This window comes from Andrena cerasifolii, chromosome 13 (assembly GCF_050908995.1).
Source record: "Andrena cerasifolii isolate SP2316 chromosome 13, iyAndCera1_principal, whole genome shotgun sequence".
Classification (NCBI taxonomy): Eukaryota; Metazoa; Arthropoda; class Insecta; order Hymenoptera; family Andrenidae; genus Andrena; species Andrena cerasifolii.
The window spans coordinates 6,792,910-6,820,550 of record NC_135130.1 but is presented as its reverse complement, the minus strand read 5'-3'; the positions used below and the strand labels follow the sequence as shown (position 1 = coordinate 6,820,550).

The 27,641-nt window shown below is 45.0% G+C and overlaps 2 protein-coding genes across 6 annotated transcripts in view; one reads left to right on the top strand and one right to left on the bottom strand.

Annotated features, from left to right (window-relative positions):
* LOC143375828 (uncharacterized) overlaps positions 1–27,641 on the bottom strand; it is a 193,134-nt gene that overhangs the window by 160,681 nt on the left and 4,812 nt on the right. For 2 of the 3 annotated variants that reach the window (XM_076825342.1, XM_076825343.1), the window contains exons 1-2: positions 21,135–21,381; positions 5,453–5,601 (exon numbers count right to left, since the gene is read on the bottom strand). The gene's annotated coding sequence lies outside the window, so the exon portion shown is untranslated. Of the gene's footprint in view, positions 1–5,452; positions 5,602–21,134; positions 21,382–27,641 lie in introns of those variants that run through there. The other variant, XM_076825344.1, reaches the window with a different exon arrangement.
* Ror (tyrosine-protein kinase transmembrane receptor Ror) overlaps positions 1–27,641 on the top strand; it is a 244,867-nt gene that overhangs the window by 214,513 nt on the left and 2,713 nt on the right. For 2 of the 3 annotated variants that reach the window (XM_076825340.1, XM_076825338.1), the window contains exons 5-12: positions 23,636–23,726; positions 24,832–25,051; positions 25,124–25,248; positions 25,312–25,847; positions 25,924–26,163; positions 26,253–26,386; positions 26,463–26,679; positions 26,744–27,354. In XM_076825340.1, the coding sequence (XP_076681455.1) occupies positions 23,636–23,726; positions 24,832–25,051; positions 25,124–25,248; positions 25,312–25,847; positions 25,924–26,163; positions 26,253–26,386; positions 26,463–26,679; positions 26,744–27,354 (2,174 nt within the window). Of the gene's footprint in view, positions 1–23,635; positions 23,727–24,223; positions 24,409–24,831; positions 25,052–25,123; positions 25,249–25,311; positions 25,848–25,923; positions 26,164–26,252; positions 26,387–26,462; positions 26,680–26,743; positions 27,355–27,641 lie in introns of those variants that run through there. The other variant, XM_076825341.1, reaches the window with a different exon arrangement.

Sequence of the window (27,641 nt, the reverse complement as noted above, 5' to 3'; positions counted from 1 at the left end):
GTGGAGCACGATTTTTATCACACATTTCTGACGATAATTCTATGGATGACAGTGGAGGAGGGTCTCGAAAAGAAGTGGGGCCTGGTAGACGCTGCATGTAGGTCGAGGGAGGCTCGAATGCAAGCTTGAAACGCGAGGCACACGTCAAAGGTCGACCCTATCTGGAATCGCTGGCTCGGTCACGCCTGCCTCGAAGACGCTTTTGCGCCTCGGGCACGGCTTCAACTTTATGCGAAAGTTGGCCGGCGTGCGAGCACCAGCTCCAGCTGGATGCTTCAATTTCACCGTGGACGTGCTTAACGGGAGGTATCTTGGTTTAATGATACGCCCAGACGAGCCGTCTCTAATTATACGGCTTGGAATTTGTTAACAAATTTATCGGGCAGACTCGAGGGGCAGCCACGCTCGATCCTCGTCGAGGCGCGTTGCTGGGGGTGTTTGCCGGACCCCATCCCTGAGAAAATACCTCTCAACGCTGAAATACTTGTTATTCCTGTTCTTGGAACTTTGTTATTAATTAAAACCGATAACTGTTGTACTACTGTCTATTAAATCTGGAGTGGGTCCCGTCAGCCAAGTGTGTCAGTTCAAGAACAGGGGACATTAATTAGCATTCTGCTTTTACAATTATTGGGCGCATTGTGGTAGAATGGTCGAAGGGGACTTGAAAGATGTCGTGGAATAAGATGGAACTGCATCTCACAGTTTGTCACAGAAAATAAGGGAATCCTGAGGGAAAAAATCAGATCTCTTTTGTCCTCTTGCATTCTCGTCCATCCCACAGCCGTCTAGACACTAGGCATTCTCTGTACCAACCCATATTCTACATCTACATACCAGCCACCATGCATACCGCACAGTTCCCCGTATTTCTCCACCAAAGCTGAGCACGCGGTAACACTAAAATGGCCCTGTAACTGCATCGTCGACCTGCAGGTGCAGTCGCCTGTTTAATGCACCCGAAACAAACAGCGCTGCCCCTAGGCCAACGGGGTCGCCAGGATAATTTCGGATAACCGCACTGGTAAAAGCTGAGCTACCAAAGGGGAGAAGGCGTATCCATGGCCACGGGGGCTGGAGGGCCCTACGAAATCCAAACGTCCCTTAAATCTTAATAATATCCCGCCTTATCTTAATTACCTCTCACGACGCGTGTTTTAAACAGTGCCACTCGTGGCCACCGCTTATCTTCGAATCAAAATTTACTGCCTGTTCCAAACTGCCTCGCAATATCACGCGTCAATGCACCACTGTGCGAACACTATTAAAATTCATTCTAGTCACCAAAGTCTTCCACGTTTCTACAAATCAACGTGTATTCGAGCAAGCAACAAGATGGCCGACGTCGAGGTCCGCTACAACCTTCAGACTCGGCCAACCGAAGTTCCTAAAGCGGCAGCTACTTCCAAATCGATTCTGCCTCCGCGATATTGGCTAACATGCCGTCGAAAAGCGTGGGGACAGGTTCTAGAGAGCCCCGTGCCAACTTCCCCCCCAGTGGGAACTTGTTCCCGTCTCGGTGGCGATTTAAGGACGACCGCAGAAACTCTTTCTGCCGAAGAGTTCGACGCGCACTCGATTTCAACCGCACTTGCGCTCCTCCATTTCCAGCAGGTGTGAAATTACACACGCCGATATCTAGGCTCGCGCATAAACGCGCCAGACACCGCGAGGACCCTTGTAGCCTGTCGCAATTAGCGCCCCGAGGACCGACAGGCTACGCCACTGAGGCTGGCCGAGAAACTTATTCTCGGTACGGTCGATTCGATATTAATTACGGCGCGCCGGTGGTTCAAGTTACGGCCTGGTCATCGGGACACTTTCGACCTGTTTAATGCAAATCACCGCTAATCGAAGCTGGCGAAGAAGAATCGCGCATAGGCGTCGATATTGGCCCCCCCATTAAGGCGACCGGTTCCGGCTACCGTTCTCGCTCGACCGTGTCCAACTGCCGTCTATAATTCTCAGTTTCACTTAATAAACTCCGCTGGTCACGCGCTAATGCCCTCACCAATCCCTGCGCTGGGCAGGGACATTCGCGTGGCTCGGTTGCTGTTGAAGAAGCGTCGTAAGTCCTGTGGGACTTTTTGGGGTACCGTAAAATAGTGCTAGGAAGCAACGAAAGTGGCACCAAGAACCCATCACAACTTGTATCTCTAACTCCAATCTCCCTTCAAATGCCCCCGAACAATGGCAACCATTTCTCCACGCCCCTGTACAATCTCCCCTGTAACTAGTCCACGAAATCTACACCTTCAATAATCGAACCATTTATTTTGAAAGTGGTGTACAGTGAGTAACGAAAATATTCGGATACTTTTTAAAACAGCATAACTTTTTTTTTAAATTAATCCAAACAATTTGAGTTTGTTGGAGAATCTAGAAGAATTAGTTTGCTAAGTGACGTGTTTCGTCGTTTTGAAAAAAATGCACTTGGTCGGAATAGCAAAAAAAATAGTAAAGGTCGTTTTTTAAACTTTTGTTTTTTTTTTGTTTAAAAAAAGTATATATATATACTTACTTTTTTTGTTTAATATATATAAATAGTATATATATATATACTAAAAAGTATATATATATACTTACTTTTTTTGTTTAATGTATATAAATATATATATATTTTTTTAAACAAAAAAAAACAGAAAGTTTAAAAAACGACCTTTACTATTTTTTTTGCTATTCCGACCAAGTGCATTTTTTTCAAAACGACGAAACACGTCACTTAGCAAACTAATTCTTCTAGTTTCTCAAAAAAACTCAAATTGTTTGGATTAATTTTAAAAAAAAGTTATGCGGTTTTAAAAAGTATCCGAATATTTTCGTCACTCACTGTAGGTGTATTCCTGAGAGAATCGGTAACACTGTTGCTACGGTTACAAAGCGAGGTTATGTTTTCATTTACGAGATCTCTACGAACAAGACAAAGTGGACTTGCGCCGCTTCAAAATACACGGCTCGATTCTCCAAATGCACCATGCCCACTCGCACAGTCCGCTCTCGCCACAAAGCCTCGAAAAACTTGGCTCGCGTGCGTTAACCCGCGCGGTGCGCAGTAGCGGACCCAATCAGCCGCATCAAGTGCAACACTTACAGAGATGAAACAGGTCGCCCGTTGGTTATCGGTCAGCAGCGATCCCCAGCTCGTTTCCACGGTGCCGCATTCCTCTTTTTTCCCTCGCGCAGGCCGCTTACACGGTTCCCTGGTAACGGGGCGGCGATATAATTCCCCGGGTGTCGCTATCGGCCAATTCATTAAAAGGTCGTGCGACGCAGCACGCGGAGGGCCCCTCCGCCACGCTCCCTCGTGGTCTTGCGGCGCCTACGGATACCACCCCGCCTGCGATCGACCTTATCTCCGTTCCGTTTTTCGCGTGCAAGCCAAGCGCTGGCTGGTGGATCCGACTCTCGTTTCTACGAGTCCGTGCCCTTTCTCTCGGCCACGTTGCCCCGCAGTGGTCGCCCCTCCTGCTTCGTGGCTGAAAGTCAACGCAGCCAGACGATAACCCCGCTGACTTCGCCCTAACCGGCACGTAGGGATCCGCTGGATCTCCTCGATCTGTTTTCGTTTTCCAACCTCCTTCGCCTCGCTCCGCGTGCTCCTTTTGCTCCTTTTGCTCGTTCAGGGCTCGCTCGAGATGCACGATCCTACGGGTACGATGGAGGCGAGAGGTAACGCGTCGATGAGGATAATGGGCGGTGATTTAGACGCCCCTTGTAATGATCTGCGGCCACCATTTCTGCGTTTAACACTTTACCGAGGGCTCGGAAGATGTTCTGTGTTCCTAGAGATTTATTTCTAGTGGAGGTATTTACTTAGGCACCGCGCCAGGTAGTAGAGAATTGTTAGTGAGTGTTGCATGGGGTTTTGAGGAGTTTAAAGTGATTTTGCAACTGCAGTTGGAGATGTGCTTCTGTGGACTTGTATATCCGAAATATTCGCGCGTGTTTTTTAAAACGATGTTATCTGCATCGAGTGAACATATTGGAAGTGGCAATCACGAACCAGTGAAATATCCCATGGGAAATGCCACAGCCTGATGGTCGATCAGGCAAATCCTCTCCTTTGACCCCATGATAATGACTCCCTGTGTAACACAATTGCACTTTTCAGTGCTTACTTTAAATGCAATAAGCTTCTATAATATACTAGCTTTACTGCTCGGCTTCGCTCAAAATTTACATTCAGATTTTATAAAAAAAAATTTATTTATTTATTTTTTTTGTGAAAATAGTCACATTCATCTGGATTAGCTAAACATACTCATCATTTCGTGACCCCAGAGTTTACCGTTCGAAAGCTTTTAGGCGACAGACAAACACACAAACACTTTCTGCTTGATATATCAAGATTGCTACGGAATTTAGAACAAAAATATCGAAATTCAAATTGAAGCAGTGGTAAAACTTGGAAAGACGTCCTTATAAAACATTAATAAAAACCAAAACGAGTGTGCACAAAATAAAAAAAAATTCTTCAACTTTCTTCAAAATGTTCTGAAATCCTTCAGAACTCCAACAAAAGTAAAATTTGTCCATCAAAATACGTCTGATCCACAAAAGTCGGACGCGAACGACCACGCCCCCATTTCACCGGCGATATTTTCGACGAATATGCAATCTGCATTCCCCCCGCGAAGCAAATGCGCGTTATCGTTACCCCCCCCCCCCTGGAGCCGCGGTTTTTCGCGCACGTAAACCGAAAACGCGGCTACATAATCGTCCATAAACGCGTATAGATTTTGCCTCGCTGCAGGCTGCTAGTCCCACGGAAAGCCCGGCTTAAGGGACTTAACAATTCGCGTATCGCGTAATCTCGCATGAATCTTCATCGCCTCCTATCTGCCCCCACGGTTCCTGCAAAGCTCCCCGGCGCAAACATCGTTGGGCGAACCGCTGTCCAAGTTTTTCCCCGGGGGATCGCGTGTCGTTGGGACATTTTGGGTGGCCGTATAGTACGTCGATATCCTGTGCCGCGTGACAATATTTCAACCACATCAAGTTCGTTACTTTCGTGGATAACTGTGGTGACCCTACGGCGCACCATCGCGCTTGCATTTCACCCCCAGAATTCTTTTTACAGGCAGGAATAGTACACGGTAACGACAGCGCCCCCTGTTATGGGCACACCGAGTCACAATGGGGCCTGCAGATGGCGCTAGGGGGCTGACGCGCCGGGTTAGTACATCTTATTCGCGCAGGCGCGTCGGAGATGTCGCTACTGCTCGGTTTAGCCGTAGCAATCCGCAGATATTGTATCAACGGAGGCAGAAACCTCGCCAAAATCATCCGACTTCCTAAATCAGTATCCAATAAGTGTCCAAATTGGACACCTCGACTTCTGTCAATCGAATGCATACGACGCAAAGTGGAAGTAGGGACGGGCGACAGAAAGCAGGCAATGATTACGGCTGAATGGCCAGGCGATAGAGGGGGAGAAAATGACGGTACTCACGTGAGATGGTAGCGGCGATCAGGCACGCTCGTATTTTCCTGTAACGGTTCGTTAAAAGGGCCCGTTGTCCAGCGGTGGACAGAGATCCTACCGCTCCGTGGTGCGTGAAATGGATACGGGACGTGGCTGGCGGAGGCCCGTGGGCAGATCTAAACAATAAGAGAGAATATTAGTCTTGCCGAGGCCGGCAGGTGTAGATGCACGACGTGATTTCACGTATCGCGGTGTCGCGCCGAGCTACAGGTACCTCGTGCGAGGCGGAATTCCCTGGAGGCGCTTTAACAAATTATACATGGTGTTTGATCCTGTTCCTTGTGCAGGTTACGTACACTAAGGGCCAAAAGTATTCAACAGGCTAACTATTGTTGGTCGTAGGATATAAATAAGGTGGCTGGCTTCGTCGCCATTTATGTATACCGAGGACTGTAGGATATATAGGTTAGGTCTAATAGAAAAACACTTGTAATTGTGAAGGAGGTAGTGTCACGTTTAAAGCACAAGTCAATCTTAGAGGTTATGATTGTTTCTGAATGGGGAAGTGGTTCTAGAAATGCAGAAATGATTTGTAGTGTCGTGAGTAGCATGTCTGTTGGTGGACGAAACGGTCTACTGGAAATTGAATTTTAGGGCGAAGTGCTAGTTTTTTTAGACAGATTTACTATATTCTCAATATTCTTTACAAGAGTAATTAGTTTTAGTTGCAAAGTGGAAATTGAAGGTAATTCAGTCTGAAGTATACCTTGTGTTTGGAATCAATCTTTTTACAATCCCACATGCTTTTAATCGCTTTCGTTAGGTAAATTGTGAATTCGTTAAATATACTCGCATTTTTACATTGACACAGAGGGCCGCGGAAAAATCGAGCGTTTTCGAAACACCAAAAGTCCATTTGCAAAAGTAACGCACGCTCGGATGGGCGGGCAAACAAACTTTCCAGTGCGTTTCAACAAACAGTTCCAACTGGATCAACGAAAATAAATTCATTTCGATTACCGTTGGGACGTTTTTCCATTAAAGAACACGTACACCTGTCATCGACCTGTCCAACATTTACTCGTATAATTTTTTACATATTTTCAACTGGAGTTTGCGAACAAGACTGACGTCTCTCAATCACACTTTTATCAATAATAAAAGTGTATTAAAATTGTACTTCCCTGATTACAAGCCAGATGACAGATGGAAGTAAGCAGATCGGTGTCAATCGAGCGTTAAGCCTCATTCCCACTTACGCAACACGTGGTGGGTCAGTTTCGACCCGCGCACCACGCTGTCGAGTATAATTATATTATTTTATTTTATTTTATTATTTTATATATATATTTTATTTCTTTCTCTTATTTTTATCTTTCTATGTAATAATGGTAATAATTTTGTATCTCTGTACACTAAAGGGTTTCCCGTTAATAATAATAATAATAATAATAATAAATAGTACCACCCATAACTTCAGAAATCAAACAAATGAATTACCCCCAAAAGAAAAAGAATTTAATCTAAAATTCTTATAATATGGTAACTATTTTGTATGGGTCCAAACAGACCCAGGCCCCCAACTCCCCTGTACTCAAGTAACCATTGCTCTTCAAAACCATATTCCAAGTATTGCGCATGAAAAAGCTTCGCCATAAAACTATAAAGCCACTCTACAAACGTGCATAGCTTTACTTTTAAACATAATTACCTATTTGACATTTCGTAGCACTACCCTGCGCGACAACCAACCCCCGCCTACACTCAAACACTTGGATGGAAAAGCTCAATTAAAAAAAAAAAAGATGGGGTAAAAAGTAGTATCGTTTGCGTTGCACCGTTAGCTCGCGCGCAGGTCGTTTAATAGCGCAATTAAAGAGGGGCGTCCAACGAAGGCACACGTTCGGAATCGTTATCGACGGCGGCCCGACGAAATTCCATTTCGTTTCAATAATTCCCGTCCGCGCGACGGTGACACGGGCGTTAATAAAACGGGAGTTAAAGTGCAGACCCACCCCCGCCGCCGTTCATTGTAAATACGTGTCCCGCGACGCGTTTTATGCTGCCCCCTAATAGCATTACAGTTCATTCCGTGCTTCGATAACGAATAAGCATAAATAGCTTTTGGAACCACGCTGGCTGCCCTGCACCGATACCGATAATACTCTGCAGCGAGCGACACCACCGTGAAATAACGACTCGCGACCCGATACCGATAAAAGTCTGCTCGATCCCCTCGTGGCTGATTAGGGGCATTGGTGTCCGTGGCGTTTCCACATTCATCTACCTACGCGTGGCCATACGAATCCTTTTATTACCATTCTCGACGATAATCCAGCTACCAGGCTACGGAATAACCAATGTCCCTCCGCGGACCACCCTAGGACCACTCTGGCATCCTCACGCTCCGAACACCTAACCTCCAAAAATCCCTCACGCGCGTTTCGATAATAATTCCGCCGGTGGCCAGGGAACTTGGGCAAACATCGAGTGGACCGATACACACACCAGTCCACGGTTCACGCTGGATCGAGCGCATAACTCTGGCTTCTCACCGGAAGACGCAGCGGGTTCCAACCCACCCTCTTCTATACAATTTGCAGAGGGTGGCGCGATGCACACCGCGTTGCATGCGCTTCCACGCAACGCGCGCTGGCCCCGTTTCGAAATTCGAAAGCGGTAAATGCCCGACGGCGGGCGGCCGTGCAGCATCGCGCTCCATTAGAAGGCCGGCTCTTTAGATCGTTCACAGCGATCCCGAAAACGCACGGGTGCGGACGGGGTCAAAGGGAGGGGCGGGCAAAACGGATAAATTGGAATGGCGCGCGTGGCCAGCCTTGTATCGACATTCTGGATAATCCCGGCCGCCACGCAGCCGCGCGTAGAAATGCTCGGCTGTGTAAACTATGCAGCGCCCAACCGTGTATTTATTAAACATGACTACCTGCCAGACTCACCCTCCGACGCCAACTGCAGGGGTGCTGTTTGACGATAGTGTGACAGGGTGGACGCGACCCGGGTCGCGAAGTGGTAGTGGATCTTGGTGTTTTGGGTTCCGAGTTTTGGGTTTTGAGTTTTAGGTTTTGAATTTTGAGTTTTGGGTTTTGAGGTTTAGGTTTTGAATTTTGAGTTTTGAGTTTGGAGTCTGGGGTTTTGAGTTGTGGGTTTCGAGTTTTTGATATTGGATTTTGAGTTTTGGCTTTTGGGCTTTGAATTTTGGGTTTTCAGTTTTGGGTTTTGGGTTTTGAATTTTGGGTTTTGAGTTTTGAGTTTGGGGTTTTGAGTTGTGGGTTTCGAGTTTTTGGTATTGGATTTTGAGTTTCGGCTTTTGGACTTTGAATTTTGGGTTTTGAGTTTTGGGTTTTGGGTTTTGGGTTTTGGGTTTCGAGTTTTTGGTTTCGACTTTTGGACTTTGGGCTGTGGGTGTTGGGTTTCGGATGTTGAGTTTTGGATTGTGAGTTTCGGGTTTTGCGAGTTGCGTTTTAAGTTTTGGGTTTCGAATTTTTGGTAATGGGTTTGGGTCTTTTGGTTTCGGGTTTCTAGCATTGGATTTTGAGTTTTGGATTTCGAATTTTTGGTTTTGGATCTTGGGCTTTGGGTTTCAAATTTTTTGTTTCGGTTTTTAATCTTTGGGTTTTGGGTTTTGGATTTGGAATTGTAAGTTTTCGGTTTCTTCATTACTTGCAGGAATCATTGATTGAATGTAATAGAAACCTGCAGTTTTCCACGGAGTGCTGGGTCTTTTTGAACCCAAGCGTAACATTACCGAGTGTACTAACAGTAGAGAAAGCTTCGAAAATCAAGAAATTACTTCTCTACTGCTCCAAGAAAAAATAACGTCGTTTAGAATGCCTATACTGGGATAGCTAATACGGGTCGAAACTGACCCAGGACCCGACTCCCGTGTACTCAATCGAACCGCCCGCCGTCCGAGAGTTAAATCAGTTACATTAACGATTTAAACTGCGAATGCTACTACAAATTCGACAGTTCTATCGAATAGACCAGCGATACCACCAAACAAGTTCTAATACGTAAAGCCCACTATAAAGTTAAACTCTCTTGAGTCCACTGCTGCAGATTATGCGGCCCGGAGAATTGAAAATGCAAAACTAAGAACTACTATCGCACCTGAGAAGCCAACAACTTCTATTCTCTTAATTGAAGGAACAAACCTCTGACAAAACGAACGTCGAACAATTAACACACCGTCCCAAAACAATTATACAAACCGTACGATCGCGAGATGAAAATAATTCAGAATCGCGAAACAACACCCCCATCATCTACAGAGTACAAACACAATGCAGGATTGGGTGTACACTCCAGCTGAACATCCCGACATCCCATCAACCACTTGCCTCCCAATAGAGCAATAAAATGATCGACGATCGGAGGTCGACGAAAGGCAGACGGAGAAACGTGAATCGAGATTGCCGGTAATCGGATGTCGAGGGGTGCATCTCTTTTTCTTTTGCGCCGCGTACAAGTGGCCCCGGCGATATTTAGGATCGGAGTTTGCTTACGTAGAGGAGCAAGGTAGGTATCATTTATCTCGGTTGCATTCTCTTGCCCGTGTTCCGTGCACTTATATCTGCTTTCCGTGAGGTTCGTCGTCGAAACGATCGCGTCTACTTCCCGCGCCAGTGGTTCTCACGAAGTTTTGACACTTTAATAACCCGGCCTGAAGGCCGTTCCAACTTCCCCGCGACTCTGAATCGGAAGAAAAACTGGACGATGCGAGCAACCATCGAGGGAGCAGCGTTCGGACATTTCATGGACGATGTCCAATTGTTTTTAACCACAGTCGTTCTCGGACATCGTAGAAAATGCTACTGTACAATGTTGATTAATTCCTAAGTGATTAGCCGCCATTACAAATTGACGTCGCCTGTTATTATTGCTCTGAATTGATGCTGACGATGTCAGCTTACCAATTACTCCATCACGCAATTACTACAAGCCGTACAATAGGCGAGTAATTAATAGAAATAGTAATGAGCGTGGAAGCTTGATTGTCTTCGTAACGCTAATGAAACTCAAACACTATTGAGCACAGTGGAATAATATAAAAATAAATTCCATGTGGAGCAGCAGAATTTATAATGCCAGCTTCAAGATAATACCGTGGCACAATCTTAATCGAAAGAATTCAACGTCCCACTTCCAGCGCTGCCATTTTCCCGTCGTAATTCCATGCTAATTCCCACCCACGGTTGCTCGATTTCGTTGATTCATTGCTACGCGTGCTCGCCGGTTAAACGACGATTTAATTTCATTTAATAACAATGAACGAAATTACCATGATTCATCGCTGGATGCACCCGCGCCAAGTTCAACGCGAGGACGCTCACGCATGGACGTCGGGGGCGGCGGTGAACCGAAAAAAAAAAGAAGGAGAAGGCAGAAAACTAAAACACGCACGCCACCGCCGACGAAATTTAATTACGTCTTCGGGCAAACGCCACCTCCGCTCGTAAATTCGTATCCGCGACGTGGAAATTATGTTGCGCGGGGCCTCCTCCGCCCGCCATCTTGCCACTGTTCGTATTTCCATACCGTTTTTCTCAATTTCCACTCGCCTCCATTTCTTCAACGCCACAGAAGTGCGTAACCGAACTCTACGGCGGAGGATTTTAGCATCTATTCGCGTTTTCGATCCACAGGGTGAGCCACCTAACTCGACGACTTTTTCACTATTTAACTTTTCTTATCACTTTATATTTAACTTTTGAAGATACGGAAAAAAAGTTGTTGCGTTAAAAATATGCATTGTAGATGTCGCTATCGACGCATCTTGCTACAGCGTCGCCGCCGAAGTTGCAAAACGGTGGGCGTAATTTAGAGGAAACTATTCAACCAATCGACTTGCTCTTACATATATAACTAGATAATTCCAAACTATTGTCGATGGACCTCAAAAACCAAAGAAGAGTCGAAAATTGACAAAATCCTAGAGCTTAGAGAAGGAAGTACGATTTTGCAGGAAATTTTTTAATCTGTTTATGCAGCATTCAAGTATTAAAATTAATTTCTTTTTAATACTAGAGGTCCATCGACAATAGTTTGGAATTACCTAGTTGTATGTGTAAGGGCAAGTCGATTGGTTGAATAGTTTTCTCTAAATTACGCCCACCGTTTTGCAACTTCGGCGGCGACGCTGTAGCAAGATGCGTCGATAGCGCCATCTACAATGCATATTTTTAACACAACAACTTTTTTTCGTAATTTCAAAAGTTAAATATAAAGGCATAAAAAAGATGAAAATAATTTGCTTCATAATTTCTCCATAAAAAATTCCCACAAATCTGCCTGTTTTAGCGTTGCCGAAAGTATATTTCCCCCTTAAGTCGTGGAGTTAGGTGCCTCACCTTGCATATCCCTAAAACGTCACAGATCTGGAGCTTCAAATGCTCAGTGAAGTACCATGAAGGATACTAGGTATAGGAATACCAATTAAAAAATCGAACAACTGAACTTAATATTTTAAATTACCAAAAACAATGAAACCATCAACTATCTCAGTTTATTTAAATGAACCCAAAAAAACGACTACAGTAAGGAACCATAAATCGAAATTTCGATGCACAAATCATCCCCAAAAAACCACCCCCTCGGTTTTGATCTCCGCTATCGAAGCTCACCGATGATGGACAGCAACGATTCCCCCAGAAGCTTGAGCCACGAGTCGCTGAGCCCGTCAATGGAAACGCCATAAAACACCGCGAAAGTTGCAGCCCCAGAGACATTTTACGGCTGCACGGTAAATCTTCGATTTTACACGACTTATGGTAATCGAGTCCGCCGCTCGACGTCCGAGGGTGTCGAAGCCGCTATAAATTCCACGGGAATTATGGCGCCACTAAAGGAGGCAATTTCCAGGGAGAACCGTTCGCCCGCAGCCAGGATAATCCGGGAAAAAGATCAGCGCGAGGATTATTAGCCCGCGGCCTCCGCAGAAGTGTTTCCAATTAACGAGAAGAGAATTATGATCGCCGCTGACGGGCCGGTTCTCCCGGGCGATAGATTAAAAGTTTCGCCCGGCGGAGCCTGCGTGGGTGTTTCTATGATAGATTAATCGCTCCGACCATCGCGTGACTCGTTGAGAAACAAAGGAACTGTATAAACCTGTACGGGGGGGGATCGAGAGATTGATGGAGCATCTAAGGGTGGATTCTTTCTGGAAAGACAGGGAAGATCGAGATTTTATAAAGTGGCCGGTGCATTGCCCTTCTTCAGAGTGAATTTGGATTGTTTTAGCAAAGAGATAATTGTCCGCGGAGTTTTTGAAGAGGAGTTGGAGTTTACGGGGGAAGTTATGTCTGCAGTTTGATTTAGAGGGGTGGTAGATTTTGAGGTTGCGAAGAAGGTGGATCTTCCAAAATTCGAAGCTCCATTGCGAAGAAGACTTTAACCTTGAGTATAGTAGAAGCTTCACCATTAGTTTACAAGAAATTAAATATGCTGTTTATAGAGAGCCTTGTTCTAGCTCTCTGCATGTCATGGCACAATTTAATACAACTTCAGTGAGGCAGTGAAGGAAACCTAAATCGAGCGAGTGAAACAGTGGAGAAAACGCTGGGTGGTTTGTCAGAAGGGAAACAAAGTCGTCAAACAGTGGAGTATCGTCAATGGATTGGAGCCATGGCAAATATTCCTGGGACATGAAACCGTTTAAACACCGCCCTGGTGAATTCTCGGGGCGAAATCACAATTGCAACGTGCCATCGACGTCCAGGGGAATTGAAAATCGAAAAATCGTCGATGGCACGAAATGCGACCAAAGTAGAAATAAATATGCACGGAATTAGTAACAAGTACCTTGTGCTTCTCTCCCGGTTAGAAAATCCTCAAAGGAAACAACACCATTGGGTCAAAAGAGACCCGGGGGACATAATAGCCTTAAGGAAAGAACGCTATTGGGTCAAAAGAGACCCGAGGGACATAATAGCCTTAAGGAAAGAACGCTATTGGGTCAAAATAGACCCGAGGGACATAATAGCCTTAAAGAAAGAACACTACTGGGTCGAAAAAGACCCGGGGGACATAATAGCCTTAAGGAAAGAACGCTATTGGGTCAAAAGAGACCCGAGGGACATAATAGCCTTAAGGAAACAACACCATTGGGTCAAAAGAGACCCGGGGGACATAATAGCCTTAAGGAAAGAACGCTATTGGGTCAAAAGAGACCCGAGGGACATAATAGCCTTAAAGAAAGAACACTACTGGGTCAAAAGAGACCCGAGGGACATAATAGCCTTAAAGAAAGAACACTACTGGGTCGAAAAAGACCCGAAGACCGTAATAGGGGTAACGTGGCCGAAAAAGAGGATTCCAGGTGACGAGGATGAAAATTGCAGAGGACCGAGGTTAAAAATTATCCGCGACACGCGACGACACATTTCTCCCGTGGATCCTAAAGTGACCCAAAGCTACAAGGCTACGTGCCCCCGAAAAATAATCCCCGTCGGGTGGTAGTAAGCTAGATTATAGCCTAAACCCTCGCGAGGAAGTTTCGCCTTAATATTATTCTATGCCCGGCCAACAGGTAATCCCCATTAGCGAAATTACATGAAATTATAATAAAGCTCACCGCCGCCATTCCATCGTTAAGCCAACCATTTTGGCGAGCGGGACTCCGCGCGAAAGTATCCTCAGCGTATGCAGATCTGGATAGAGGTAGGGGGGGGCTAATGCAAGCGGGGTTAATACAATATTTATGAGAGATACGTATCCCACGTGTGTTCAGTCCGTGGCGTAGAAAATTCGGCGGGAAAAATCGGTGGAAAATCCGTGGCCAGACTGAACAGAGGATTTGTTTGCGCATCGTCCTCTTCTAAGAGCGTCGACGCCGGCGAAAGAGAACAAGGGGGTGGTTCTTGGAGCAAAACTGCTGAAACTTGCGTTCTTTTATGTATAGCGCTCATCCACCCCAGCCATTCCCACCTCAATCCCATCGAAAGGACCGACCAGATCGCGATCTTTCCACGTAACAGACCTCTAGCAGATCTCCGAGCTATCCGGCACCTATCCCGCGACGAAACAATCCACCCTAGACTCCCGGCCAGCTCCAAGCGCCTTTTTCCTGCATCCCCTGGCCACGGGAAATCCCTTTGATCCGCGACGGATTAAAGCCCAACGCGGCAGGACAGATTTCGCCTGCGGAATCGCTTCCAAGGGGAAACAATGCGCCGCGTGGAAACGTCTACCCCGATCAGCAGACCACGCGACCATTAATATTAATGGAATACCGATAGGGCGCGATAAAAGCGATTTAATAGCGCAGTTAATGCCATTATATCACGCCGCTACTGTAGCCCATTAGCGAAATTACGGCAAATTACGGGGGAAATTAGATGCGCGCCGCGCTCTCTTGAGCTGCGTCCTTTTTTGCGCCGGACGCGCCAACTGTGCTCGCCTTCTGTTCACCACCAAATCGAATTTCGATGACCGAGCAGCTTCGGCGAATTTCGGGGCAGAGTAATTGCGGCACTAATGCAGTCACTCTTAACGGGGCATTGATTATTCCGGTAATTTGATTGATTTAGATCTTTGGGAAATGCTTCGAGGGTGGTGGCTCTGGAGATAAACATGATCGTGGTTCAGCGAACTTCGGTGACCCGAAGAATCGCAAAGAAAAGTTTGCGGGGAACCGTGATAGAAGTAGCAGGCAATTTCTTCCTCGTTCACCTAATTAAACGCCTTGTACATTCCGCTTTAGAGACTCGTTGGAACATCCTCCCCTGCGCGCCACAATTTCCCAGACACCCGCTAGGACGCGGACATCGAAAATCGTTTCACGCGGTGGACTTAATAACGCGACGGCCATGCTGTAGCTCCCAATACACCGGAGTCGTTGCGGTCAGCCGCGAGGCACCCAATTGCAAAGAGAAAAGTGGAAGCCCCCCGGAGCAGGGTGGATAGGCAGGGTGGGAAAAGGAAGGAGCGAAAGTAAAAGGAAGATCGTCGTCTGCTTAATCCCCTCTACATCGTCCCCGATAACAATTCCATCGCCCGTATCTCTGGTCGATTAGTCGAGTAACACGCGAACGAAGGAAGTGAAAGGAAGGAAGGCGAGGGGGACTCGGTAACAGAAGACAAAAATAAAGGAGGAAACAGTGGGACGAGAATCCGGGGTCCAGGCCGGAGGCAAATCACGTACGGCGCTGCCTTCGCGAGCTACTGAATTGAATTTCGGACAACCCTTGCCACGCCAGCCTCGTGAATAATGCATCCGATGGCGCGCGGCTGGTCGCGGGTGTCGCGCAAGCAAAAGTGTTGACTGTTTGACCACGGTAGATGGCGCTGCTGTTGATCGCCACAGACGAACGCGCCATAAGCCTTGGTTTATTGCGCGCGCATGCGCGCACGTGACGTGCTTATGCAGAGGGCAGCACTGGAAACGTGGCCCTATACTTCAGTGAACCCCCTGGGACGATATTTGGAGAAGCGACTAATTATTAGACGTCGATGAAGATGTTTTTGAAGGAAATGAATAATTCTTGCAGTTATTCGTATTGAGTAGAAATTAGACACAACTGAAACCGTAATTCCTCGATACCTCCTCTCAGGGCGGTATTCTCAGTCGCTGTTTTTTCTTAAGCAAATGCTTAAGCATGCGTCATCCTCTATTAACCTAGTAGCTAGTAAAGGATACCGAATGCTTAAGCATTTGCTTAAGAATAAGTAGCGACTGGGAATACCGCCCTCACTCTGCGCTACCCAATTAACCGATGAGCTTAATTCCCCCCCGCAAGATCGCGCACGTACTCGGCCCGCAGAGTAATCCGGGATTATCATCGCGCGGCATAATTAATTCCAAGGCGCAACTGTGCCTCGTACGTCCCCGTTTTCTTTATTGGCCCACCGACCCCGAGCGACGTAATTAGAATTCCGAAAAGGTGAACTATCCCGAAGACGGCGCTTTGCATAACATTTTCCCCAGGACTGCGTGGAACGCGACGAACCCGCGTCCGCGATACGCGGGTGATACATTATGCTATTACGTTTCATTGCCCGACATTAGACGAGATTACGTTGCTCCTCCCGTGATATTACACGGCAAGGCACGGGGGGAGGGCGTGACTTAATGGCTTATTTCATCATCGCACCCCCCACCCCCACCCCCCGCCCTCCTCGAATATTTTTCCGTTCCGTTTAAGGGTTTTTAAGGATTCGCTGGCCTGCTCGCGATATCTCGGACCAAACCCGGGGTAATTTGTAAAGGCGCGGCTGGGAATTCGCGAGGGGACCGAATCTTTATCAACGCCGCTTGCTGTTAGGGTATTTTTACCCGGAACGGCTCGTTTAATCGAGACAGTCGCAGTTTCGCAGATTTTTATGACGTCCTTAGCGGAACGCAGATAATCATCGCTGCGAGTGCGAGATAGGGGGTGAAAAGTTGTGAACGGTGTGGGTATAAATGGTGGCAAGTACTTTAAGGGGGTATACCCGTTTGAACCCTCGGGAAATGTGTACATTTTGTGGATTTTTTTACGAGTCAACGGCTTGATGAAGATTCCCTGTTTTTTTACTATCTTTACATAGTATTATGAACTACTTAAAAAAAAAGTTTCAGTTAAAAAACTATTGTTTTTCGGAAGTTATGCGTACATATCCGAAAGTCTCTCGACTTTAGACAGCTTTTATTAGGTTAAATAATTTTTCAACCTAATTTTCAATAAATACAAATTCTATCATATTAATGTTCCAAAAAAGTGGTTTCAGTTTATATTTCCCGAAACCGAGGTAAATGAATTATATACCTAAAAGCTTTACAAGAATTTTAGTAACTAAAAAATTCAATGTAAAAAATATTGCGTAAGGAGGGGGTGCAATATCAAATCTTACGAATTCTTATACTGGGTAGGGAGGGGGTAAGAAATCGCCAAAATTATCCTTTCGTAATTTAAGGACGGCCCCTAAGTAAGTTCGAAGTCGGAAGCCTCAAGCTTCGAACTGTGCTGGCGAATATTACTCTGTAACTTCGGTCGAATGTCCCCATGATAATTTTAAGTAGCTACAGTCAGTCAGCAGTCTGGCAAGCAAGATTAAACAGAAGTTGCTCGTGCAGATCTTTGAACACATCCACGATAGCAATCGGCGAGCGTGGTTTTTGCTAGGGTAGAGCGCAGTTCCTTTCTTTTCCTGCACGGCAGGGAAGGGAGCGCTTGTCGCTGCAAACGAATCGCGACACGCGAACGTGCACGCCGAAGTCGAACGGTCTGTGTTGCAGAGATGCAGCAACGGTTACGTGTACGGCCCACGTATTATGTATCTCGAACAGGAAGTGGAAAAGATAAGGCAACCCGTGGTCATTAATAAGCCCTCCCCCGCAATGGACTCGCATCTCGCGCACTCCCATCCACCTTACCACTTATTCGCGATTGAAAACGGAACATTCTTCCACCTTTAGAATTCTTTACGGTGAAACTTCGGGAACCCGAAGATTCCGAGTGTTTTGAAACTTTGAAAGGCATACAGAAAAATAGGAAAACACCTATCAGGGGGGTTTCTTTAAGGGCAGTTTTCACCCTGAAGAATAAAAAATTAGCAGAAACAAAAAATTCCCTAGTAGCACAAAATATTGGTTAAATATTTTTTCCGAATATTAAAAAAATATTGTTTTAGCCACACTTTTTAATATGAAAAAAATGTTGATTCCAAATATTATATACACACACTAAAAATGTGAAATAAATGTTTAGAAAATATGAACTAAATATTCGTGGAATATAAAAAAAAGTGTTTCCAATATTAAATAAATATTTACTTTATATTTGAAAAATATTTGCAGTATATTTGGAAAAAATATTTGCTTCTTAATCTAGAATAAATATTCTATGTGTAGATAATATCAAAAAGAAATTGAACCTCTTTTTAATATTGGATGTCTGTGCATTCAATATTTTGTGCTACTAGGGTTGCGAAGTTTTAAAAAGATCGGAATTTTTGGGTTAAGAAAATAATTATGTGCCCCCTCTTCACTTTTCATTGAAGAATTGGGGAATTTTCTTCTCAAAACTATCGGCAGCCTTAACGACAATTCAGGCTGAGTCATTTTTGGGATTTTTAAATAAATTCCAAGGAAAATTGATCCTCCTATTGGAGATGGTTTTGATTTTCGAAAATAGCGCGGAACTATTATTTCTATTTTACGCAGAACTTATTTGAAGCTTTCTCTGGGGACACCTAATAAAATGAAAGGTGCTTCTGCACCCCACAATTATTTTTCATTGGTGGATTAATGCCGGCTCCAATAAATACCTATCCCGAATTTATCCACCGCATGATCAAGTTACACGCGATTTCAACTCCGCGTGTTCTCGATCGCATGCCCCTTCCGCGCCGCGACCCTTTCAATTTCACTAAAAAGTGGGAGAATCGCGGTATCGTTCTATTATCGACGCCGCGATAAATCGATGCCAACGAATGGATCGGGCGGGGAACGGAAGTTTCGCGTATCGAGTTCGTACGATACGGAAATCGTACAATATCGTCGATGTAATGAAAGATAATTGAAATCGAAACAGATTCGATATCGCGGAGGTATACTAGGTGGTCCGGGTTGGGTGATACAATCGAGCACAGGGTAAAATTCATTGTGGAAAAAAAAAATCGAAAACGTAAAGTAGAACCATTTTATACAAGCCACCCCCCAAAAAAAAACGAATTTAAAAAAATATATGCGTGCACACATCTGTCTAAAACTTACCAAAATTTACCAGCAAATATGCTACAGTACCAAACACAAACACCCCCTTTGCAAACACAAGTGAAAACTGATAAATAATTCGAGAAAATAAAAATCTGTTTTCTCGAGAATGGAGACTCGCAGCGAGAAACTTTATATTCCACATTTTCGATTTGCTTTTCCTCCATTGCACCACTCGTCCTCTCGCCCACCCTGTATATTCCCCATTCGTCGACGAAGGTGCATAAAAATCTGTACCACGGTTATGAAGCACCGTTTGCGCGGGCTTTCGAACCATTTTTCATCTTTTTGTTTGCTGCTATCTTTTTCCCCTGTTTTTTTTTATGGACATACCGCGTATAGTTCCCTTTATTACCATTACCGCCCGTGCAACGGGGAGCAAATATTCCCACGATGAAAAGATGGGCGCGCAATTACGAACGGAATTACACGGCGCGGCGTATTTCTTTCGTGCGCGATAATGAATAGAATTTACAGTGAATGGAAACACCGGGGAATTTGAATAAATCTATTTTCTTTTCTGCGCGCGCGCGCGCTCAGCGAGACGCGAGCCGCGCCGCTGTTTGGTGTATTATTTAAATAACCGTGATATCGATTCCGCCGGCTCGACTGACGCGTAAAATGCTGTCCGACGTGAATTTTCAATATCAATAACAAATTGCAAGGGTGGCCGTTGAAAAAGGGAAGCCAGGGTGTAATGGCGGGGAATTCGGATGCAAATTTCGGGCGGACAACTGTATCAATTCAAGTATGAATTTAAAACACGAAAATACCATTTGGCTTCGCGCACACTTGAAGCATGAAAACACGGGCGTTAATGAATGATGGATTTCGCAGTGAATTTTAAATGTGAATATATTTTAACCACCTCATATTCTGCGCGAATTATTTTTACAGGGATGGTCGAACTTTTTGTAACCATTTTTTTTTAACTACCACTCCCCGCCGAGTTTTATTAAATAAACGCCGTGTGACATTACGTCGCGATGCATTAAAGTTTCCCGGAAGACGTTAGCCGCACCCCCATCAAGGGGGTGTTTTCTAAATCACTGATTTTTGTAATTACCCGCCCCCTCGACGCGAAAGAAGGACAGCCGATCAAAGTGGCGCGAAAAAGACAGCCCGGCGAGTTTCCTTTCGGAGTTTCCCCGGGAAACTCGAGGGGACGCCAGCCGTGATTACATTAGGATCCACGGGAAAATTCGCGATAGCCGGGCGCGACATCAAACGACGGACGGGGGATCTTTGAGGAAAAGTAATTTCGCCGTGGTAATCGCGGGGATTTATTATAACGTGAACTGGTCTTCGGGGAGGCACACCCTCTGTGTTTGTCCTGTTCGCGGGATGTGCCACGAGTTTACAGAGAGGGGGTTGTGGAGGGTAAATAATATTGGAAATCTGAGCCCACCCCTGTGGACCACTTTTACCTCGATGGACCCTCGATTCTTTAAATGACTTTGCAGCGACATGAAAATTAGATTCTTTGAGTGTTGCAATTGTGAATATTTGAAAAATAGAACAGTTCTATGTATTCGCTGGGAAATTAGGAAATTTGAACAAGGAACTATAATTTTATACCGTTTAGCTATCCTCTATTACACTCTGGCTTTTGTATGTGTGAGCAAAGTTCATTGTAGCATTTAAACTTATTTTGTTACAGTCTACTTTATCGTGGGCAGTGGCAGATTTAAGGAAAAAGGCCCAGAAAAGCTGACAAACATTCTGAGAGGCCCATTTTTGGGGGAAATGAAGAGGTCGTTTACTAAAAACGGACTAAGTGTAGTAATATAAAAAACATACAGTGTTTGGATAATTATTTTTTTAAATTGAACCCTGGGGGCCAACTGCTCATCGGCCGCCCATTAAATCCGCCACTGATCCTGGGAATTGTCCCATATTTGGTTAAGTAAAGAAAGCATTCCATCCACGTGATAATGAATTAGGTGAGAATAAAATATTGATAAAGAAATATTGAAAGTCAGATTAACGACTCACCAAATTGGGCAGGCGGATTCATCCCCCGCGGGATGGGATCTGAAGATACCGTGGCCGGTGTTTTATTGCAACACTATATCACTCGTTTTATCAATCACTCACACCCGCCACCGCGTATAAATTCTATCGCGTAACTGTTTAATCAAGGAGTCCCTTCGTGGAACCAAGCGAATAGCGAAGGCAGCACAGCGACTTTAAACGAGCACGACGAGTTACACTCGAAGAACAAACTCCAACTGAGGAAACTCTAACGTCGCCCATCAAGGAGACTCGAGTGTAAACGTTTCCAAATCAAAACAGCGCCGAGCCATAAATTCTTGAAATTCTTCGAGCCCTCCGGCATGTTTACAATCTCGGACATGCTCACCTCTCGGTAACTACGCCAACCACTTTCACGAATATCGATTCGTACTTATACAGTATTAAATTCTTCGTGCTTTAAATTTATTAATTCAAATTGTCCTTTATACAATTATTTAAATGTTTGCTTGAGAGAATTTACAGTGAAGGGGAGCAAAGGCCTCCATGCCCATTACTCATGCTAGACTTTTCACATAAACAATAAAAGATATATTCTTTAATTATTTTGTTATTTATATTTCCCGAGGGGAGGAGGCTTGCACCCTCCAAAGAAGGGGCTTTGTAAAAAGAAAGGAAAACTGGATTTCGTTCTTTAAATAAATTTGTATAATCTCCTAATGAATTTTATTGAATTTCGTCTGCCCAAGATTGAATCCTGAGGCCACTGATGTGATTTATGATCAATCTACAACCCCTAAATATTAAAAATGATTGAACAGTCCCCTCCAGTCTTTGAATACCAGAGAATTAGAATTTGAGATTCGAATACCGGAGAATTCAAATATTCGAATACCCGAGAATTTGAATTTGGGATTCGAATATTCGAATACCGGAGAATTCGAATTTGAGATTCGAATATTCGAATTTGAGATTTCGAATACCGGGGAATTCGAATACCGGAGAATTCGAATACCGGGGAATTCGAATACCGGAGAATTCGAATACCGGGGAATTCGAATACCGGAGAATTCTAATACCGGGGAATTCGAATACCGGAGAATTCGAATACCGGGGAATTCGAATACCGGAGAATTCTAATACCGGGGAATTCGAATACCGGAGAATTCGAATACCGGGGAATTCGAATACTGGAGAATTCGAATTTGAGATTCGAATATTCGAATACTGGAGAATTCGAATTCGAATACCGGAGAATTCGAATTCGAGATTCGAATATTCAAATACCGGAGAATTCGAATTTGAGATTCGAATACCGTGAAATTCGAATCTGAGATTCGAATATTCGAATATTCCAATAATTACAACTCCCCTCCACAGAACACACCTTCCCAAAAATGTAATCTTATCACAAGCTTCGAAGCATGCCCATTAAACACCCCACCGCCGTAACTCTGGCCCCAGTATCGCAAGCGAGTAACAAGCATTTCATCCACTAAACGTATCAATGTCCCCGCAAACAACCAGAGTTCATCTACCCACGCTTTCAAACCCGAATAAAGCAGATATTTTCCGTGTGCACGGAGGCGGCAACGCTGGCGAAACACGGATAGAGGCGGAAGGGAGGCCGCGGGAGGGCAGAGAAATTCGATGGTCGGAGGATTTTTAGCGAATGCAGCACGCCCCCCTTTCATCGTGTCTCCCAACTCTTTTAGAATTATACCGACACAAAAGCGCGCGCAAGAGGGATGGAAAAAGGAAACGTGGAAACGTAGCTGGAAATGCGGCATCGCGCGAACCCGGAGATTTTCAAAAGGTCTACGCGCGACGTGATGGGCGTACAAAGGGGTGTCCCTCGACGGGAAAAACACCCCGAAACCGGCCGGGGAACGGGGAGGATTTCAGGTTCGCTCGCGTATCAAATTTTATCGGCCCTCCGCGCCTCTCTCGTCTTCGTTACAGGAACCAAAGGCGAGGCGAAGTATCCCGGCATCGAGGGAGAGGGACCGCTGTAAACGATATGTAAACTCGCGGGGGGAAAGGGTTGTCGGTGGGTAAGACTGCGAGCCCGGGACGTGATAAAAGAACGATTACAAAGGGTGGCTGGGATTCAAATCGCAAGAACTTCGAGTTTGCAAATAGTTGCACAAACTTGGGCGAATGGAAATGACGGAGGGGTGCCGGGGGTTGTTTTGGTTCGATGGACGCTGTTGAACTAACACGGGTGGTTTTTTGTGGGGACAGAAATTATGCGCTTTCCGTGCTGCGGGAGAAAACAGGGTGGGAATGCGAATTTGTGTTGGTTTTATGGGGTTAAGTAAACTCAGCGGTGTTGTCAAAAATTTGGAAGCAGAGTTGGTGGGAGAATTAATGGTTTATTTTGGTAAAATTGTACCCTAAAGTATCGAAACGAAAATTGTCTTCTTATTGTTAATCATTTTTGTGACTGTCACAATGAAACTTTTCTTTATATGCACTCTTTGAAATTCGTTTGAAAATATATCTAAGAATTTGCTTTACAGTTCCCATCCATCCTGACCACTCAATTGGCCAAACATCGGACGACGATAAATTTTCCCCAGACATGACTGGCGGCAGCGATTTCATGGACAGGTAAATATCAAATTTGCGCGATATATTCTCGCCATTTGCATAATATCCTAACAACACACCCTCATAAATACTAATCAATTTAACCATCTGTTTCTGACGCCAGAAACTTGCCATCCGTCAACAAATTTCCGAAATGTTTATAGCCAAAATAGGGCGGCTCCTTCCCAAAAGTAAATTGAAAATACATTTACTTCAATACAAGACTAAAAAAAAGTTAATTTTAAAGATTCTACGAAGAAACGTGCAGGTAATACAATTTCCCATTTGAATCATAAATTCTGAGACACCCTGTGTGCTTGAAAAGAAATTTCAGCGTTATAAAAAATCCTGGAATAAAATATAATTTCCATAGAATATGACGCAGGATATTGTTCCACTGAATTCTCATTATTTCGAACTCATTTATCACCCCTTTAACACAGTCAGTTTTATATAATATGTATATCGCGATAAGGTCACTGTAATTCTTTATTTCCCCGCCAAAAGCAGCGATTAGCGACAGTTTACAGATGGACGCCGGGTGTGGTGTCAAATGACATTGGCTTTCTGTTAAAATTAAATGTTTTGATAGATAATTTATAATAATGAAGCTACTCTTGTACCTAGTATTGTTGCGAAATACGTGTATTTTTGTACGTGCCATAAATAGTGTCAAAAATGTTACGAATGTTACAGAGACAAGGTGAACACCCCTTTCTCGTAAACACGTTAAGGTTACAGAAAAAATACCGCGTATTTCTTTTGCAATAAGAATATACACAGAGATGCACCTAACACGAGAGACTAATAAAGATGCAACGATCATACACCCGTTCAAATGATCTAAAACGTTAAAACGCTTCATTTCGTTCGATCCGTTTCTAGATATATTTTTTCGAGGTTATGTTTTGAAAAAAAAACAGTCGCCCTTTTTCGGGGAAATCATCACAGAAAATGTTTACGAAATGGAGTAATAAATTGTTATTTTTATTGCGTACGAGCTCTGAACCCCTGCGCGGTTATGTAACGAACGGAATATTGTATTTCACGGAGTATTAAATGAATCGTTACATTTCTAACCTAAATGTAATTTTCGTAATGCTATGTAAAATTGCTTTTTTAACAGCATTAGGCCTGGGGATGGATTAGACCTCTCAGGAACCGGAATGTCGACGCCACACATTTCTCACTTGGCATCAACGAATCCGTTTAGTATATTATCGCCAAGCCCACAGCCAACTAGCTTTCAACCTAGTACTACAGACGTTCATACAATCGGCGGCCTTAGAAACGTCAATATGCAGTTAACGCCCGGGAGGAGAGACAATCAAGAAGGAAAGTGCGAGGTACGTGCTGGCTTTCGTGAGAACACGAGCACGTTCCTACCCCCCGAATAACGAGTTGCATTATTCTTTCAGGTGTACGCAGGGAAAACGTGCGCGCAGTTTTTAGAGAAGCAACTGGTTTATATTCCCTACCCGATGACGCAAGAAATACTCGACGACAAGTTGATGAAAGCCTTCGGAGTTATCGAATACTCAAAGTAAGAGAATCGCGTGGATTCGGTTGCGGGAGATTCATTAATTGTAATGTTTTGCGTTTCCAGCGAGGTCTCGTCAAACTGCGAAGGTTACGCCAAGCCATCCCTATGCTACTCCGCGTTCCCGATATGCCGTGATCCTGCCAGCATCCTCAAGCTTAAGAATTCAAAGAGTCTATTTCACCTTCTAAACAATAATCAGGGTGTTCTGTCGAAGGATACAGGCGACGGGGACGAAGACGATATTTCGCGGTCGCACGGTATCCCTAGGAAGCGCAGCCCCACGCTGGGACCGGGTTCCGAGTTCAATCCGTATAAAGATGGAAAGCCTTCCACCAAGAAAATGATCGGCATCAGCTACGGCGACGCACAGTCCACCAGCAGAAACGAGATCAATCGGAAGTTACGAAGGATCTGCCGGCAGGAGTGCGAGTTGTTGGAGAACGAGCTGTGCAGGAAAGAGTACGCGATCGCGAAACGGCATCCACTGATCGGACATCAAGTGCCTTTAATTAATTGTTCTGATTTACCAATGGAAGATACCCCCGAGGCCCGTGATTGTTTAAGCCTTGGACTGTCCACGGAGAACAATGTCCAAGAAAGTAAGTAGCTTCCGTATCCTACGGTCCCTCGGATGGTACAGGAACGTGCCAGTGTAAAGGTTGCCGCTGTTTTCAGACGACCATTGTTACTGGGGAAGCGGAAAGTCTTACCGCGGTATCGTGAACACGAGTATCAGCGGAAGACCGTGCTTGCAGTGGTTGAACTCTCTGTTCAATCTTCAGATCTCCGACTATCCCGAATTAGCCGGTCAGCATTCGTATTGCCGCAATCCGGGCAATAACGAATCCCAGCCGTGGTGTTACGTTTACGTGAACAACAAGACACAGAAGGAATTTTGTGATATACCTAAATGCGGTAAGCTCGGCTGTTTTGATAAGCGGGAGGAGGAAATGTATTCGCGGTGCAATTACGGAGTAAGACGAAAGGAATCTGTCTCTTTACAGTTGAGAACTTATGGATCTATGCAGTCGTTGGTTTTGTGCTAACAGGAGGGTTTGTTGTCATATTGATCTGTTATTGCTGCTGTTACAGAAGCAGGAAGTCTACGAGACAGATGAATCATTTACCGTCGAACAAAGTATGATTTCGCGCGACCCATAAACCAAACGTGCAGCCGGTGCACACGAAATACTACTTCACTGTTTACTCGATAGATGCTGACGGGCATACAATGCGACAAGAACATATACGATGGAAGACGAAGCACGACGCAACCCATGGAGATGAGTTCCCTTCTAGCTGGTCCTGGCAATACAACTCCAGGTACTGGGACATTGAGTAGCGGTAGTAGTAGAACGTCCACTAACCGGGTACCTCAGTTCACTACCAACAATGTCGTGCTTCTGCAAGAACTTGGCGAAGGGGCTTTTGGTGAGCATCGAATTGTTTGTTCGCCAGTCGGACGATAAATGATTATTTGCTGTGCTTCCTTCAGGCAAGGTTTACAAAGGAGAGTTGCAAACGGGCAATAAGTGCGAGCCACCGATTTACGTGGCGGTGAAGACGCTAAAGGAGAATGCAAGCCCAAAGACGCAGAGTGATTTCAAACGAGAAGTGGATCTGATGACGGACCTCAGGCATCCAAACATCATTTGCTTGCTCGGTGTAATATTGAAAGGGGAGCCAATGTGCATGTTGTTCGAGTACATGACCCAGGGCGATCTGCACGAGTTCCTCATCTGCCATTCGCCGCGGTCGGACGTGCCATTGAACAACGGGAGCGGCAAGATTTTAGAGCAGCCGGAGTTCTTGCACATCGCTTTACAAATCGCGTCTGGCATGGAATATCTAGCCAGCCATCATTACGTCCATCGCGACTTAGCCGCGAGGAATTGCCTGGTCGGAGACAATTTAACAGTGAAGATCTCCGACTTCGGCTTGTCGCGCGACATATACAGCAGTGATTACTACAGAGTTCAATCTAAGAGTCTACTACCAGTTCGATGGATGCCACCGGAGTCAATTGTTTATGGTAAATTCACCACAGAGTCGGATGTGTGGAGCTTCGGAGTCGTACTGTGGGAAATTTACAGTTACGGTTTGCAGGTAATTGCGCTGTTCCCTAGCTTACAGTGGTCAAAAGGAAGAGAAAAGGTAGGCTCTCACTACGCCTCGGTTTTTCCGTACCTGAAGTTATCTGAGCTTGCCTCGGTTCATGTGTATGGTCAGTTGCTCAGAGAATCTCTTCCTGTGCGGTGGCATTGCATCCACTCACACTACGCCTCTCTTCCTCAAAATATTCTCGAGGAAGAAGCCGCGACTCGGAGTCGCGCCGAAGCGAGGCGCAGTGTGAGTCAAATTGTCAAACTGCATAAGAAAAGCATAGGAAGAAT